The 17,311-nt window shown below is 25.0% G+C and overlaps 1 protein-coding gene and 2 long non-coding RNA genes across 8 annotated transcripts; all 3 read right to left on the reverse strand.

Annotated features, from left to right (window-relative positions):
• Window positions 1–557: 557 nt before the first annotated feature.
• Window positions 558–1,399, reverse strand: LOC126265348 (uncharacterized). Its single transcript, XR_007547848.1, has 3 exons — window positions 1,008–1,399; window positions 804–956; window positions 558–695 (listed from the first exon to the last, which is right to left on the reverse strand). It is a non-coding gene; the product is annotated as an uncharacterized LOC126265348 (long non-coding RNA).
• Window positions 1,400–1,405: 6 nt separating this feature from the next.
• On the reverse strand, window positions 1,406–1,915 carry LOC126265349 (uncharacterized). Its single transcript, XR_007547849.1, has 3 exons — window positions 1,802–1,915; window positions 1,656–1,751; window positions 1,406–1,602 (listed from the first exon to the last, which is right to left on the reverse strand). It is a non-coding gene; the product is annotated as an uncharacterized LOC126265349 (long non-coding RNA).
• A 3,513-nt stretch (window positions 1,916–5,428) lies between these two features.
• Window positions 5,429–16,944, reverse strand: LOC126265290 (uncharacterized). 6 transcript variants are annotated; one of them, XM_049966247.1, is made up of 7 exons: window positions 9,527–9,789; window positions 8,956–9,476; window positions 8,822–8,905; window positions 8,627–8,763; window positions 8,175–8,577; window positions 7,972–8,124; window positions 7,588–7,861 (listed from the first exon to the last, which is right to left on the reverse strand). In XM_049966247.1, exons 2-7 carry the CDS (start codon window positions 9,161–9,163, stop codon window positions 7,722–7,724), a joined length of 1,125 nt encoding a protein of 374 aa, XP_049822204.1. In that variant the 5' UTR covers window positions 9,164–9,476; window positions 9,527–9,789; the 3' UTR covers window positions 7,588–7,721. The 6 variants fall into 6 exon arrangements, with proteins under 6 accessions (XP_049822207.1, XP_049822209.1, XP_049822204.1 ...); XM_049966250.1 differs by lacking the exons at window positions 7,588–7,861; window positions 7,972–8,124; window positions 8,175–8,577; ... (2 more) ...; window positions 8,956–9,476; window positions 9,527–9,789 and adding exons at window positions 5,429–5,704; window positions 5,755–6,163; window positions 6,213–6,349; ... (1 more) ...; window positions 6,542–6,922; window positions 11,787–11,839; XM_049966249.1 differs by lacking the exons at window positions 7,972–8,124; window positions 8,175–8,577; window positions 8,627–8,763; ... (1 more) ...; window positions 8,956–9,476; window positions 9,527–9,789 and adding exons at window positions 10,406–10,558; window positions 15,987–16,395; window positions 16,443–16,564; window positions 16,620–16,760; window positions 16,808–16,944.
• Window positions 16,945–17,311: the final 367 nt, after the last annotated feature.

Here is a 17,311-nt window from a genome sequence, read left to right on the forward strand (position 1 = left end):
CATATTCTGAAATTTACAACTAAATACTAGATACTAAAATTTTGACATATCTGCTAAAAGTAAATTTCATTTATTTTGCACCTTTAAATCTTAGTAGACTTTGTTAAAAAATTGGACTATTAAATTAATATCACATCTCATCATGAAATAGTCTAAATTCATTTTTTATACAGTAATCTCAAAAATGGTGTCAATTGAAGTAAATGATACATACTTAAATAATAAATTTCTTTAACATTAATGATTCTGTTAAGGAAATCTAATCAAAATATCTAAAATTAATTTAATTTTTTGTTATTTATTAACCTCAAACTATTAGTATGAATAAGTTTCTTATATTTGACTAAAAATCTATAAATGCTTATCTATTTTCTATTTGTAATTCACAATTAAAACATTAACTAAAATAGTTAAATTGATTTTATTAATTAATAATAATTTATTAATCAATCAAAAAATGTTCTATTTATATAATGAAAATTAAATTAAAACATTAGTTAAATGTTTAAATATAAGTTTCATAGGTCTACTACATATCAGTAATTATTTTCAGATTCTTCATCTCTTATATCTTTCGTGAACACAGATATCCATCCTCGTCGTTTTCACAGTGACGTCGAACTAATTATAAAGATGTTGCTCATCATAGTTTGTAGAGTTATTTTTTTCTAAAAATTTTTGGTATATTCCCGGATCTAAAACAAACGTACAAATTTTCTATTTGTATAATGAAAATTAAATTAAAACAGTAATTGAATGTTTAAATATAAGTCTTATGCGGTCTACTATGAATGCGTAATTACTTTCAGATTCTTCAACCCTTGTATCTTTCGTTAACGCTTTCAAATATCCATCTTCATCCTTTCCATTATCACGTCGAATATACTCATAAGGAGGTTCCTCATCATTATTTGTAGAATTATTTTTTCTACAAAATTTATAGTATATTTCCGAATCTAAAACAAATTATGTAACGTACAAATTAAATAAATAGATCTTTGTTTTACCTAAATGTATCGTGTACTTTTGCCTCAGACAATAAAATATCATAATAATAAAGAAAATAATTGGGATTAAAATAAGAATATATAAATATTCATAATTACACTGTGGAGCTCTATGTTTAGAACAGTTACCATGAAAACAAATTGTACAGTTTTGCTTACAATTATTTTCCAATTTTTTTGAGTTAAAAAGTATTTTACTGGTAGAAACTAGATCATCTAATTCCATATCGTGGGTTATATTATTTCCATAATATTTTGCAGGTGAGTACTTGTAAATTTCTGATAAGTACCAAAATCTTAATCCGAATTTTGTTCCAAAGTAAAGGGTTGAAAGGGTAAAGTTATTTACTGGCACATTATATGGTGTACAATAATTAAATATATGAATCTTAGAATTTTGACATTTCATCTAAAAGTTAAATATTAGTTAATTATTATCTAAATAATATATAACCTACTTGAAAATAGTCAAATAATAAATTTTCATGCACCACATTTATATCACATTTGTCACACATGTAAAAAGCAAACCAAATGCATTCTTTAGCAACCACTTTAAATACAAATTGGGTAGTTTCATTTATTATATAGTAATCTGAAATAATAATATCAATTGAAATATAAATGACAAACAATTAACTTACTCACTTTGACTAATATTGTATTCATTAAAGATGTTTTTCACCATATCATTTTTTACTACTTGTCTTGAATTATTAATATGTATAACCTTCTTATATTTTACTAAAAATTAATAATTATTTTTAAGTATTATTTTATTTTATATAACTTACCTAGAATATCCCCATGACTGAGTACAGATGTGTTAAGTGGCTTATTTTTAACTGTATCAGTATTATTTCCGTCAAAATATTCAACGTGATCATCTTTAATTAAATAGAATTCACAATTAAAAACTTTGACTAAATCAAATAATAATAATATATACACAAATATGTTCATGTTAAGCTGTGATACTCCAACGACAAAATGTTTCATCCTGTGCTATTTTACTATTAAAATGTTTATCTTTTATTGTGGTTAATTATTATGACGTAAGCTATTCTTCTCCTTATTCTTTTTTGTTGCCACATCCAACACATTCATGAATTGAGATCTGATTTTTATTTGTAGAGCAGTTTTTTCTGATCGGATTGAAACATCGTACGTAACTTATTATGTAAGAATTTTATCCAAATTCATCTTGTTCTTTTACCTCAAACAGTAAATAGCATGATTATGAAGAAAATAATTGAAATTACAAAAAAAATTAACTTACGTAATACTTTGTAGACGAGTAAGTGCGAATTTTTGGTAAGCACCCAAATCTGAATCTTCTTCTAGAGTAATGGTCACAATGCACAACTTTTCGAATGGATTATCAGTGAAAGTACAAAAGTCTAATATATAAAATTTAAAATTTGAATACATCTGACAAAAGTATATCATTAATTTTGCTTTTTAGTGGTAAAATTCGACTATTAAATTAAAATTACATTTGAGACACATGTAGAAAGTTAACCATACGTATTCTTTTGCAGCCACATACAATTGAAATAGTTTAAATTCATTTATTATACTATATAGTAATCTCAAAAACAGTATAAATTGAAGTAAATAGTATATACTTAAATACTAAATTATTTTAAGAGACTTATTAAATCTAATAAAATATCTAAAATTGATTAGATTTTTTATTATTTATTAGTATCAAATTATTAATATGAATAAGCTTGTTATATTTGATTAAAAATCTGTAACTTCTTACTTACTTATGTATTACTTAATAATTGTATAATTTACCTGTAATTTAATAGAGTTAGTGGCAGATTTCTAACTGTACTATTTAATTAAATAATAATATATCCAAAAATATCTTTATGTTAAACTGTGATATTTCAATAAGACCCTGTTTCTCTCTGCACTTTTTTCTATTCAAAATGTTTTATTTTGTTTAAACTTATGAGTTTATTCATGACGAAATGACTGTTATGGTAGAGTTGAAAAATTATAAACAAAATAATAAAACTGATTAAACGGTAGTTGAACATGAAAGTACAACTGAAAGAATTCGACGTTTTATTAATTAATAATAACAATTTCTATTTGTATAATTAAAATTAAATTAAAACAGTAATTAAATTTTTAATTAAGTCTTATGAGTTTACTACGTATGAGTAATTATTTTCAGATTCTTCATCCCTTGTACCCTTCGTTAGCACTTTCAAATATCCATCTTCGTCGTTTTCATCATTATGTCGAGCATCTTCATTTGTATAGTTATTTCTTCTAAAAAATTTGTAATATACTTCCGGATCTAAAACAAATTGTGTAACATAAAATTACATAAATGGATACTATTTTTACCTAAGTTTTTGTACTTTTGCCTCACAAAATAAAATACCACGATCATGAAAAAAATAATTGGGATTAATATAAGTATATATAAATATTCATAATTACTCAGTGAAACTTCACGTTGGAAACAGTTACCATCATAACAAATTATACAATTTTGTTTACATTTATTTTCTAATTTTTTTGAATTAAAAAGTTTTTTACTGGTGGAAACTAGATCATCTAAATCGAAACTATTGTTTATATTATTTCCACAATATTTTGCAGGTGAGTACGTGTGAATTTCTGATAAGTACCAAAATCTTGATCCGAATTTTTTTCCAGAGTAATGGGTTTTAATGGTAAACGTATTTATTGACTCGTTAGGTTCTGTACACCGGTGAATTAAACCAAAACTAATACTTGAATTTGCCGACTAAAAGTTAAATATCATTAATTTTTTCCAAATAGTAAATAACTTACCCGAAAAATGAACTGTTTATTAAATAGAAATGAAGTTGAATTCAGTTCACAATTGTGGCACATGGTAATAGTAAACCATATGCATTCTTTTGCAGCCACATCAAACTGAAATTCTCCAGATTCATTTATTATATAGAAATCTTAAAAAATAATATTAAATGAAATATAGGATAAATGACATTCTTAATTGCTAACCTTTCCTTTTACACTGGTCAGAACCAAAAAAAATATCCAAAATTGGATAAAAGCCTAAGGCTGTATTATATACATATATGGTTTTCTCTATGCCATTTTTTATTGTTGGTCTTAAATTATTAATACGAACAACTTCCTTATATTTTACTGAAAAGCAATAATTATTTACAGGTATTATTTTGTTCCATATAACTTACCTGGAATTTTTCGTTTACAGAGTTCAGATGTCTCGAATGGTTTAATATTAACTCCAACAGTATTATTCCCATCAAAACACTCGATGTGATCATTCTTTTTAATTAAATAGAAGTCACAATTAAAAGTATTAATTATACCAAGCAATAAAAATATTTTCAAAAAAATCTTCATTTTACACTGTTGGGTTTCAACGACACACTGTCCCATGCAGCACTTACTTTCTTTATTGTTAAATTATTTATCCTTTATTGTGGTTAAAATTACGAATCTGTTCATGACGTAAGTTAAGGTGAAGTTAATAATTTATAAATATAAAAAATTAAAATTAACTATATATACAATCGAAATAATGTGACGTAATATTAATAACGACTTTTTGTATTTGTTTATTTAAAATAGAATTTAATAATGCGTAATAATTTTCTGATTCTTCATCTCTTTTACACCTTGTTGTCGGTTTTGAATATCCATCTTCATCATTTTCGTTATTACATCCAACACATTCATAAATTGAGTCCTATTTTTTATTTGTGGAGTAATTTCTACTGAAAAATTTTAAATATATTTCCGAATCTAAGGCATATTCTGTAATTTACAACTAAATACTAGTTACTAAAATTTGGACGTATCTGCTAAAAGTAAATATCATTTATATTGCACCTTTAAATCCCAGTAGACTTTGTTAAAAAATTCGACTAGTAAATTAATATCACATCACATCATGAAATAGTCTAGATTCATTTTTTATACAGTAATCCCAAAAATAGTGTCAATTGAAGTAAATGATACATACTTAAATAATAAATTTCGTTAACAGTAATGAGTCTGTTAAGGAAATCTAATCAAAATATATAAAATTAATTTCATTTTTTGTTATTTATTAATTTCAAACTATTAGTATGAATAAGTTTATATTATATTTGTATAATTTATGTGGAATTTCATGTTGACAAATTTCACATGGATTAATTGGTAACTTTTAACATCATCCTTAATTAAATGAAATTTACAATTAAAACATTAACTATACCAAACAATAATAATATTTTCAAAAATATTTTCATGTTAAGCTGTGAGATTTCAACAAGACACTGTTTCATCCTGCATCTTTTTATGGTCAAAATATTTTATTGTGATTAAAGTTATAAGTATATTAATGACGTAAGTAAATGTGGATTTAAAATGATATTTTAATATAAAAGTACAACTGAAAGAATTACACGTTTTATTAATTAATAATAACATGTTCTATTTGTTGAATGAAAACCTAATCAAAACAGAAATTAAATGTTTGAATATGTCTTATGGGTTTACAACGTCTGCGTAATTATTTACAGGTTCTTCAACCCTTGTACACCTCGTTAACACTCTCAAATATCCGTCTTCGTCGTTTTCATTTTGACGTCGAACATATTCATAAAGATGTCGCTCATCATTATTTGTAGAGTTATTTCTTCTAAAAAATTTGTAGTATATTTCCGGATCTAAAACAAATTATATAATCTACAAATTAAATAAATAGTTATTTGTTTACCTAAATTTATCTTGCACTTTTGCCTCAGACAATAAAATAACATAATTATGAAGAAAATAATTGGGATTAAAATAAGAATATATAAATATTCATAATTACACTGTGGAACTCTATGTTCAGAACAGTTACCATGAAAACAAATTATACAGTTCTGTTTACATTTATTTTCCAATTTTTTTGAGTTAAAAAGTATTTTACTAGTAGAAACTAGACCATCTAATTCCAAATCATGGGTTATATTATTTCCACAATATTTTACAGGTGAGTACTTGTAAATTTCTGACAAATGCCAAAATCTTAATCCAAATTTTGTTCCAAAGTAACGGGTTGAAAGGATAAACTCATTTACTCGCACTTTATATGTTGTACAATAATTAAATACATGAATCCTAGAATTTCGACATTTCATCTAAAAGTAAAATATTAGTTAATCATCATCCGAGTAGGACATAACCTACCTGAAAATAGTCAAATAATAAATTTTCCTGTGGAATATTTATATCACATTTTTCACACAGGTAAACAGCGAACCAAATGCATTCTTTTGGATACATTTCAAATACAAATTGGGTAGTTTCATTTATTATATAGTAATCTCAAATAATAATATCAATTGAAACATAGAATACATTAAACGCAATTAAATTACTTACTTTCACTAATATTGTATTCATAAAATATGTTTTTCATCATATCACTTTTTGTTACAAGTCTTAAATCATTAGCACGTAATTTGACTAAAAATTAATAATTAATTTTAAGTATTATTTTATTTTATATAACTTACCTGGAATATCCCTGTGACAGAGTACAGATGTGTTAAGTGGCTTATTTTTAACTGTATCAGTATCATTCCCAACAAACCTGTGAACGCGACCATTCGCATAATTATATCTACCGAATTCACAATTAAAAACTAAATCAAATATTAATATGTTCAGTAATATGTTCATGTTATGCTGTGTTACATTCCACCGACAAAATGTTGCATCCTGTGCTATTTTACGATTAAAATGTTTATTTTTTATTGTGGTCAAACTGACAAGAATAATTATGACGTAGCTAAATGTTATGGTGAAGTTGATAAATTATAATAGGAAACTCGAAAAGAACGTACTCGACTTTAATAAATTAATAAAGACTTTTTCTATTTGTTTATTATATAAACCTTATGGATTTGTTATATCTGCGAAATAATTCCGTAATTCTTCATTCCTTTTACATCCTGTTATCGGCCTCAAAAATTCATAAATTGCGTTTTAATTTTTATTTGATTTTTCTGAAAAATTTATACTTTCGGATCTGAAACATATTATGTAAGAATTTTAGCCAAATTCATCTTGTTCTTTTACCTCATACAGTAAAATATCATAATTAAACAGTGAAATGTAACGTTCGTAACAGATACCCTCTAAAAAAAATATAAAATTTTTTATAGACATTTACATATTTTTATTTCTTTTTCTAACGTAATTGGTCACAATGTATAACTTTTCTATTGTATTATTAGATAAAGTACAAAAGTGTAATAGATAAAATTTAAAATTTGAATATATCTGCTAAAAGTAAATATCATTAATTTTGCTCAAGTAGTAAAATTCGACTATTAAATTAATATCACATTTGAGACACATGTGGAAGATTAACCATACGTATTCTTTTGCAGCCACACACAACTAAAATAGTCTAGATTTATTTATTATTTAACTATTTAATTCCTGCATTTTTTTATGGTCAAAATATTTTATTGTGATTAAAATTTCAAGTATATTAATGACGTAAGTAAATGTTGATTTAAATTGATTAAATGATAGTTTAATATAAAAGTACAACTGAAAGAATTAGAGGTTTTATTAATTAATAATAACATTTTCTATTTGTTTAATGAAAACCAAATCAAAACATAAATTAAATGTTTGAATATGTCTTATGGGTTTACAACGTCTGCGTAATTATTTACAGGTTCTTCATCCCTTGTACACCTCGTTAACACTCTCAAATCCATCTTCGTCGTTTTCATTATGACGTCGAATATAATCATAAAGATGTGGCCTATCATTGTTTGCAGAGTCATTTTTTCTAAAAAATTTGTAGTATTTTCCCGAATCTAAAACAATTAATGTAACGTACAAATTTTCTGTTTGTATAATGAAAATGAAATTAAAACAGTAATTAAATGTTTAAATATATATGGGTCTACTATGTATACGTAATTACTTTCAGACTCTTCATCCGTTGCATCTTTTGTTAACGCTTTCAAATATCCATCTTCGTCATTTTCATTATCATGTCGAACATATTCATAAAGATGTTGCTCATCATTATTTGTAGAGTTATTTTTTCTAAAAAACTTGTAGTATATTTCCGAATCTAAAACAAATTATGTAACGTACATATTAAATAAATAAATCTTTTTTTACCTAATTTCATCTTGCACTTTTGTGTCAGACAATAAAATACCACGATTATGAAGAAAATAATTGGGATTAAAATAAGAATATATAAATATTCATAATTACACTGTGGGGCTCTATGTTCAGAACAGTTACCATGAAAACAAATTATACAGTTCTGTTTACATTTATTTTCCAATTTTTTTGAGTTAAAAAGTATTTTACTGGTAGAAACTAGATCATCTAATTCCATATCATGGGTTATATTATTTCCACAATATTTTACAGGTGAGTAGGCGTAAATTTCTGATAAGTGCCAAAATCTTAATCCGAATTTTGTTCCAAAGTAACGGGTTGAAAGAAAAAACTGCCAACCATTATATGTTGTACAATAATTAAATACATGAATTCTGGAATTTTGACATTTCATCTAAAAGTAAAATATCAGTTAATTATCATCCAAATAGTACATAACCTACCTGAAAATAGTCAAATATTCTATATTCATATGAGACATTTATATCACATTTATCACAAAGGTAAACAGCAAACCAAATGCATTTTTGTGGATACATAAAAAATGTAAATTGTCTTGTTTCATTTATTATATAGTAATCTCAAATAATAATATCAATTGAAACATAGAATAAATTAAACGCAATTAAATTACTTACTTTCACTAATATTGTATTCATAAAAGATGTTTTTCATCATATCACTTTTTTTTACGAGTCTTAATTCATTAGAATGTAATTTGACTAAAATTTAATAATTATTTCTAAGTATTGTTTTATTTTATATAACTTACCTGGAATATCCCTTTGACAGGTTACAGATGTGTTAAGTGGCACATTTTTAACTGTATCAGTATCATTCCCAACAAACCTGTGAACGCGACCTCTCTCAAAATTATTTTTCATACAGAATTCACAATTAAAAACTAAATCAAATAATAATAATATGTTCAGAAATACGTTCATGTTAAGCTGTGACGTTCCGACGACAAAATGTTGCATACTGTGCTAATTTACGATTAAAATGATTATTTTATATTGTGGTTAAAATTAACAGAATAATTATGACGTGACTAAATGTTATGGTGAAGTTGATAAATTATAATAGGAAACTCGAAAAGAACGTACTCGACTGTTTACTAATTAATAAAGACTTTTCCTATTTGTTTAAATATAAACCTTATGTACTTGTTACATCTGCGAAATAATTCATTAATTCTTCATTCTTTTTTACATCCTGTTGTCGATCTCAAATATTCATAAATTGGGTTTTGATTTTTATTTGTTTTTTTCTGAAAAATTTATATTTTCGGATCTGAAACATATTATTTAAGAATTTTAGCCAAATTCATCTTGTTCTTTTACCTCATATAGTAATATATCATAATTAAACAGTGAAATGTAACGTTGGTAACAATTATCCTCGCAAAAAAATATATAATTTTTTATAGACATTTAAATATTTTGTGGACAATTAAGTGCGAATTTCTGGTAAGTACCAAAGTCTTAATCCGAATCTTGTTTTAGAATAATTGGTCACAATGTATAACTTTTCTATTGGATTATTAGATACAGTACAAAAGTGCAATAGATAAAATTTAAAATTTGAATATATCTGCTAAATGTAAATATCATTAATTTTGCTCAAGTAGTAAAATTCGACTATTAAATTAATATCACATTTGAGATACATGTGGAAGATTAACCATACGTATTCTTTGGCAGCCACATACAACTAAAAATAGTCTAGATTCAATTATTATTTAATACTTTAATTCCTGCATTTTTTATGGTCAAAATATTTTATTGTGATTAAAATTACAATTGATTAAATGATAGTTTAATATAAAAGTACAACTGAAAGAATTAGACGTTTTATTAATTAATAATAACATTTTCTATTTGTTTAATGAAAACCAAATCAAAACAAAAATTAAATGTTTGAATATGTCTTATGGGTTTACAACGTCTGCATAATTATTTACAGGATTTTCATCCCTTGTACACTTCGTTAACACTCTCCAATATCCATCTTCGTCGTTTTCATTATGACGTCGAACATAATCATAAAGATGTGGCCTATTATTGTTTGCAGAGTCATTCTTTCTAAAAAATTTGTAGTATTTTCCCGAATCTAAAACAAATAATGTAACGTACAAATTTTCTGTTTGTATAATGAAAATGAAATTAAAACAGAAATTAAATGTTTAAATATATATGGGTCTACTACGTATACGTAATTACTTTCAGATTCTTTATCCGTTGCATCCTTCGTTAACGCCTTCAAATATCCATCTTCGTCATTTTCATTATCATGTCGAACATATTCATAAAGATGTTGCTCATCATTATTTGTAGAGTTATTTTTTGTAAAAAATTTGTAGTATATTTCCGGATCTAAAACAAATTATATAATCTACAAATTAAATGAATAGTTATTTTATTACCTAAATTTATCTTGCACTTTTGCCTCAGACAATAAAATACCACAATTATGAAGAAAATAATTGGGATTAAAATAAGAATATATAAATATTCATAATTACACTGTGGAACTCTATGTTCAGAACATTTGCCACGAGAACAAATTATACAGTTCTGTTTACATTTATTTTCCAATTTTTTTGAGTTAAAAAATATTTTACTGGTAGAAACTAGATCATCTAATTCCAAATCATGGGTTATATTATTTCCACAATATTTTACAGGTGAGTACTTGTAAATTTCTGATAAATGCCAAAATCTTAATCCGAATTTTGTTCCAAAGTAACGGGTTGAAAGGGTAAAGTTATTTACGGGAACATTATATGGTGTACAATAATTAAATATATGAATCCTAGAATTTTGACATTTCATCTAAAAGTTAAATATTAGTTAATTATTATCCAAGTAGTACATAACTTACTTGAAAATAGTCAAATAATGAATTTTCATGCACGACATTTATATCACATTTGTCACACAGATAAAAAGCAAACCAAATGCATTCTTTTGCAATCACTTGAAATCCAAATAGGGAAGTTGCATTTATTATATAGTAATCTGAAATAATAATATCAATTGAAATATAGAATAAATTAAATACCCAATTAAGCTACTCACTTTCAGTAATATTGTATTCATTAAAGATGTTTTTCATCATATCACTTTTTGTTACGAGTCTTAAATCATTAATACGTATAACTTCCTTATATTTGACTAAAAATTAATAATTATCTTCGAGTATTATTTTACTTTATATAACTTACCTGAAATATCCCCTTGACAGAGTACAGATGTGTTAAGTGGCTTATTTTTAACTGTATCAGTATCATTCCCAACAAACCTGTGAACGCGACCATTCGTAGAATTCATTCTACAGAATTCACATTTAAAAACTAAATCTAATAATAATAATATGTTCAGAAATATGTTCATGTTAAGCTGTGACGTTCCAACGACAAAATGTTGCATACTGTGCTAATTTACGATTAAAATGTTTATATTGTGGTTAAAATGAAGAGAATAATTATGACGTAACTAAAAGTTAAGGTGAAGTTGATGAATTATAATAGGAAACTCGAAAATAACGTACTCGACATTTTACTAATTAATAAAGACTTTTTCTATTTGTTTAAATATAAACCTTATGGATTTGTTACATCTGCGAAATAATTCCTTAATTCTTCATTCTTTTATATTATACATCTTGTTGTCGGTCTCAAATATTCATAAATTGGGTTTTGATTTTTATTTGTTTTTTCTGAAAAACTTATACTTTTGGATCTGAAACATATTATGTAAGAATTTTAGCCATCTTGTTCCTTTACCTCATACAGTAATATATCATAATTAAACAGTGAAATGTAACATTCGTAACAATTACCCTCGCAAAAATTATATAATTTTTTATAAACATTTACATATTTTGTCGACAATTAAGTGCGAATTTCTGGTAAGTACCAAAGTCTTAATTCGAATCATGTTTTAGAGTAATTGGTCACAATGTGTAACTTTTATATTGGATTATTAGACACAGTACAAAAGTATAATAGATAAAATTTGAATATATCTGCTAAATGAAAATATCATTAATTTTGCTCAAGTAGTAAAATTCGACTATTAAATTAATATCACATTTGAGACACATGTGGAAGATTAACCATACGTATTCTTTGGCAGCCACATACAACTAAAAATAGTTTAAATTCAATTATTATTTAATAATTTAATTCCTACATTTTTTATAGTCAAAATATTTTATTGTGATTAAAATTACAATTGTTAAATGATAGTTTAATATAAAAGTACAACTGAAAGAATTAGATGTTTTATTAATTAATAATAACATGTTCCATTTGTTTAATGAAAACCAAATCAAAGCAGAAATTAAATGTTTGAATATGTCTTATGGGTTTAATACATCTGCGTAATTATTTACAGGGTCTTCGTCCCTTGTACTCGTTAACACTTTCAAATATCCATCTTCGTCGTTTTCACTATCATGTCGAACATATTCATAAAGAGGTTCCTCATCATAAGAAGCATAAGAATGTAATTAATATAGATGTTGTTCTTCATACCAATTTCTCTTGTAGGTCTCAAATTGTCAATACGAATAACTTCTCCATATTTGGCTAAAAATCAATAATCGTTTACAAGTATTATTTATTATCTTTGATAAAACTTACATGGAATTTCATCTTCACAGAGTACAGATCTATTAATCGGCTTATTTCTAACAGTAATAATATAATTCCCATCAAAGCATTTAAGGTGATCGTCTTCTTTAATTAAATAGAGTTCACAATGAGAAACAATAACTATACCAAACAATAATAATATTTTCAGAAATATCTTCATTCTAAGCTGCGAAATTCCAACAACAAACTGTTTTATCCTTATTTTATTGTACTTAAACTTATAAATATGATCATGACGTAAGAAAAAAACTTGCGGTGAAGTTGCTAAATGATTATGACGTAAGTTAAATGTTATGGTGAACTTGATAAATTATAACAGGTAACACGAAAAGCACAACTGAAAGAATTCGTAATTCTAATAATTAATAATAACATTTTCTATTTGTATAATGAAAATTAAATTAATTCAGTTATTAAATGTTTTAATATAAGTCCTATGGGTTTACTACGTCTGCATAATTATTTTCAGATTCTTCAACCTTTGTATCCGTTATCACTTTCAAATATCCACCTTCGTCGTCTTCATTATTAAGTCGAACATCTTCAATTCTAAAGTTATTCCTTCTAAAAAATTTGTAATATACTTTCGGATCTAAAACAAATTATGTAACATACAATTAAATAAGGGGATATTTTCTTTTTACCTAAATTCAACTTGTACTTTCGCCTCACACAACAAAATACGACGATTATGAAAAAAATAATTAGGTTTAATATAAGAATATATAAATATTCATAATTACACTGTAAAACTCCACCTTGGAAACAGTTACTATCATAACAAATTATGCAATTTTGTTTACATTTATTTTCTAATATTTTAGAGCTGAGAAGTTCTTTACTGGTGGAAACTAGATCATCTAAATCGAAAGCATTATTTATATTATTTCCACAATATTTTGCAGGTGAGTACGTGTAAATTTCTGATAAGTACCAAAATCTTGATCCGATTTTTTTTCCAGAATAATCGGTTGTAATGGTAAACTTATTTATTGACTCATTAGTTTCTGTACAGAGGTGAATTAAATGAAAATTAACATTTAAAAATATCACCTGAAAGTTAAATATCATTAATTTTTCCCAAATAGTAAATAACTTACCTTTAAAGGAAGGAGTTCTTTAAATGGAAATGAAGTTGAATCTATTGTACATGTACATGTGAGACACATGGTAATAGTAAACCATATGCATTCTTTTGCAGCCACATCAAATTGAAAAATTCCTGTTTCATTTATCATATAGTAATCTCAAAAAATAACATCAATTGAAATATAACATAAATGGCATACTTAAATACTAACTTTTCCTTTTACAATGGTTAAATCCAGAAAAACTATCTAAAATTGAATAAAAATGTAAGACTGTATTTTATATATATATATGGTTTTCTTCATACCATTTTTTATTATTGGTCTCAAATTATTAATACGAACAACTTCCTTATACTTTACTGAAAATATATAATTATTAATTACAGATATTTTGTTCCATATATGTTAACTTACCCGGAATTTCCTCTTTACAGAGTTCAGATGTGTTAAACGGTTTACTTTTAACTCTAACAGTATTATTCCCATCAAAACACTCGAAGTGATCGTCCTCTTTAATTAAATAGAAGTGACAATTAAAAGTATTAATTATACCAAGTAATAAAAATGTTTTTAAAAATATTTTCATGTTTTCCCTATTAGATTTCAACGACACACTGATCCATCCGGCACTTACTTCCTTTATTATTAAAATATTTATCTTTTATTGTGGTTAAATTTAGGAATCTGTTCATGATGTAAGTTAATGTTAAGGTGAAGTTGATAAATTATAAATATAAAAAAAAGAAATTGTTTAAATGGATGTACAACTGAAAGAATGCGACGTTTTATGAATTGATATTAATTTGGTATTTGTTTAATTAACAGAATTTAAACGAAACTAAATTTTTAAATATATATCTTCTGGATTTATTAGATCTACGTAATAATTTTCTGATTCTTCATGTCTTTTATATCTTGTTGCCGCTTTTAAATATCATCTTCATCATTTTCGTTATTACATTCAACACATTCATAAATTGGGTCTTGATTTTTATTTGTTTAGTAATTTCCTTTGAAAAATTTGTAATATATTTCCGAATCTAAAACATATTCTGTAATTTAGAACTGAATACTAGTTACTTTTTAGTAACTTTTTGGACGTATCTGTTAAAAGTAAATATCATTTATATTGCACCTTTAAATCTCAGTAGACTTTGTTAAAAAATTCGACTAGTAAATTAATTAATATCACATCACATCATGAAATAGTCTAGATTCATTTTTTATGCAGTCCCAAAAATAGTGTCAATTGAAGTAAATGATACATACTTAAATAATAAATTTCCTTAACAGTAATGAGTCTGTTAAGGAAATCTAATCAAAATATAAATTAATTTCATTTTTTTTTATTTATTAATCTTAAACTATTAATATGAATAAGTTTCTTATATTTGACTAAAATTATATCTACTTCTTATATATATTATTTTCAATTTGTATAATTTATTTGGAACTTCATCTTGACAAACTTCAGATGGATTAATTGGTAACTTTTAACATCATCTATAATTAAATATAATTCACAATTAAAACCTTAACTATACCAAGCAATAATAATATTTTCAATAATATCTTTATGTTAAATTGTGAGATTTCAATAAGACACTGATTCATCCTGCATTTTTTTATGGTCAAAATATTTTATTGTGATTAAAGTTACAAGTATATTGTCGTAAGTAAATGGTGATTTAAATTGACTAAATGATAGTTTAATATAAAAGTACAACTGAAAGAATTAGACTTATTATTAATTAATAATAACATTTTCTATTTGTTAAATGAAAACCAAATTAAAACAGAAATGAAATGTTTGAATATATATTATGGGTTTACTACGTTTGCGTTATTATTTACATGTTCTTCATCCCTTGTATACCTCGTTGACACTTTCAAATATCCATCTTCGTCGTTTTCATTATTATATCGAACATAGTCATAAAGATGTTGCTCATCAATATTTGAAGAGTTATTTTTTCTAAAAAATTTGTAGTATATTTCCGAATCTAAAACAAATTATATAATATACAAATTAAATAAATAGATATTTTTTACCTAAATTTATCTTGCACTTTTGCTTCCGACGATAAAATACCACGGTTATCAAGAAAAGAACTGGGATTAAAATAAGAATATATAAATATTCATAATTAAAGTGTGAAACTCTATATTCCAAACAGATACGACGAATGCAAATGATACAATTATGTTTACATTTATTTTCCAGTTTGTTTAAGTTAAAAAGTGTTTTACTGGTAGAAACTGTATCATCTAATTCCAAAGCATGGACTTTATCATTTCCACAATATTTTGCAGGTGAGTACGTGTAAATTTCTGATAAGTACCAAAATCTTAATCCGAATTTTGTTCCAGAGTATTGGGTTGTAATGGTAAACTTATTTATTGACTCATTAGGTTCTGTACAAAAGTGAATAACATCACGATTAAGATGTGAATATGGGCACTAAAAGTTAAATATCATTAATTTTACCTAAATGGTAAATAACTTACCGGAGTGCGTTCTTTAAATGACCTTAAATTACATTTGGAACACATGGTAATAGTAAACCATATGCATTCTTTTGCAGCTACATCAAATTGAAATGTTGCAGTTTCATTTATTACATAGTAATCTCAAAAAATAATTTCAATTAAAATATAGGATAAATGACATACTTAAATACTAACATTCCCTTTTATTCTCGTCAAGTATATTAAAATTATCTAAAAATTTATATTCATAGTCTAAGACTGAATCCATGGCTACCTTCATACCATTTTTTATTGTTGGTCTCAAATTATTAATACGAACAACTTTCTTATATTTTACTGAAAATCAATAATTATTTACAGATATTTTGTACCATATAACTTACCTGGAATTGGCTCCATACAGAAATAAGCTGATGGAGGTGGGATACTTTTAACTTTCTGTTAAAGTTAACACACTCAATGTGACCATCCTCTTTAATAAAGTAAAAGTCACAATTAAAAGTACTAATTATACCAAGCAATAAAAATATTTTCAAAAATATCTTCATGTTACACTGTTAGATTTCAATGACACACTGTTCCATCCATGACTTACTTTCTTTATTATTAAAATATTTATCTTTTATTGTGGTTAAATTTACGAATATATTCATGACGTAACTTAGAATGAACTTGATAAATTATAAATATAAAACATTAAATTGGTTAGATGGAAGAACAACTGAAAGAATGCAACGTTTTATTAATTGATAACAATTTTGTATTTATTTAATTAAAATAAAATTTAAACGATAATTAAATTTTTATATATAAATCTTCTGAATTTATTACATCTGCGTAATAATTTTGTTTCTTCATCTCTTTTACATCTTGTTGTCTGTTTTAAA

This window comes from Aethina tumida, chromosome 4 (genome assembly GCF_024364675.1).
Source record: "Aethina tumida isolate Nest 87 chromosome 4, icAetTumi1.1, whole genome shotgun sequence".
Classification (NCBI taxonomy): Eukaryota; Metazoa; Arthropoda; class Insecta; order Coleoptera; family Nitidulidae; genus Aethina; species Aethina tumida.

Excerpts from the sequence above, each read along its gene's own strand:
- LOC126265290 (XM_049966247.1), bottom strand. The coding sequence starts at position 9,163 with ATGCAACATTTTGTCGTCGGAACGTCACAGCTTAACATGAACGTATTT. Across the intron at positions 8,578-8,626 it reads GAATATTTGACTATTTTCAG|ATGAAATGTCAAAATTCCAG; the intron begins GTAGGTTATGTA and ends TTTTACTTTTAG. Across the intron at positions 7,862-7,971 it reads AACGGATGAAGAGTCTGAAA|ATTCGGGAAAATACTACAAA; the intron begins GTAATTACGTAT and ends TAATTGTTTTAG.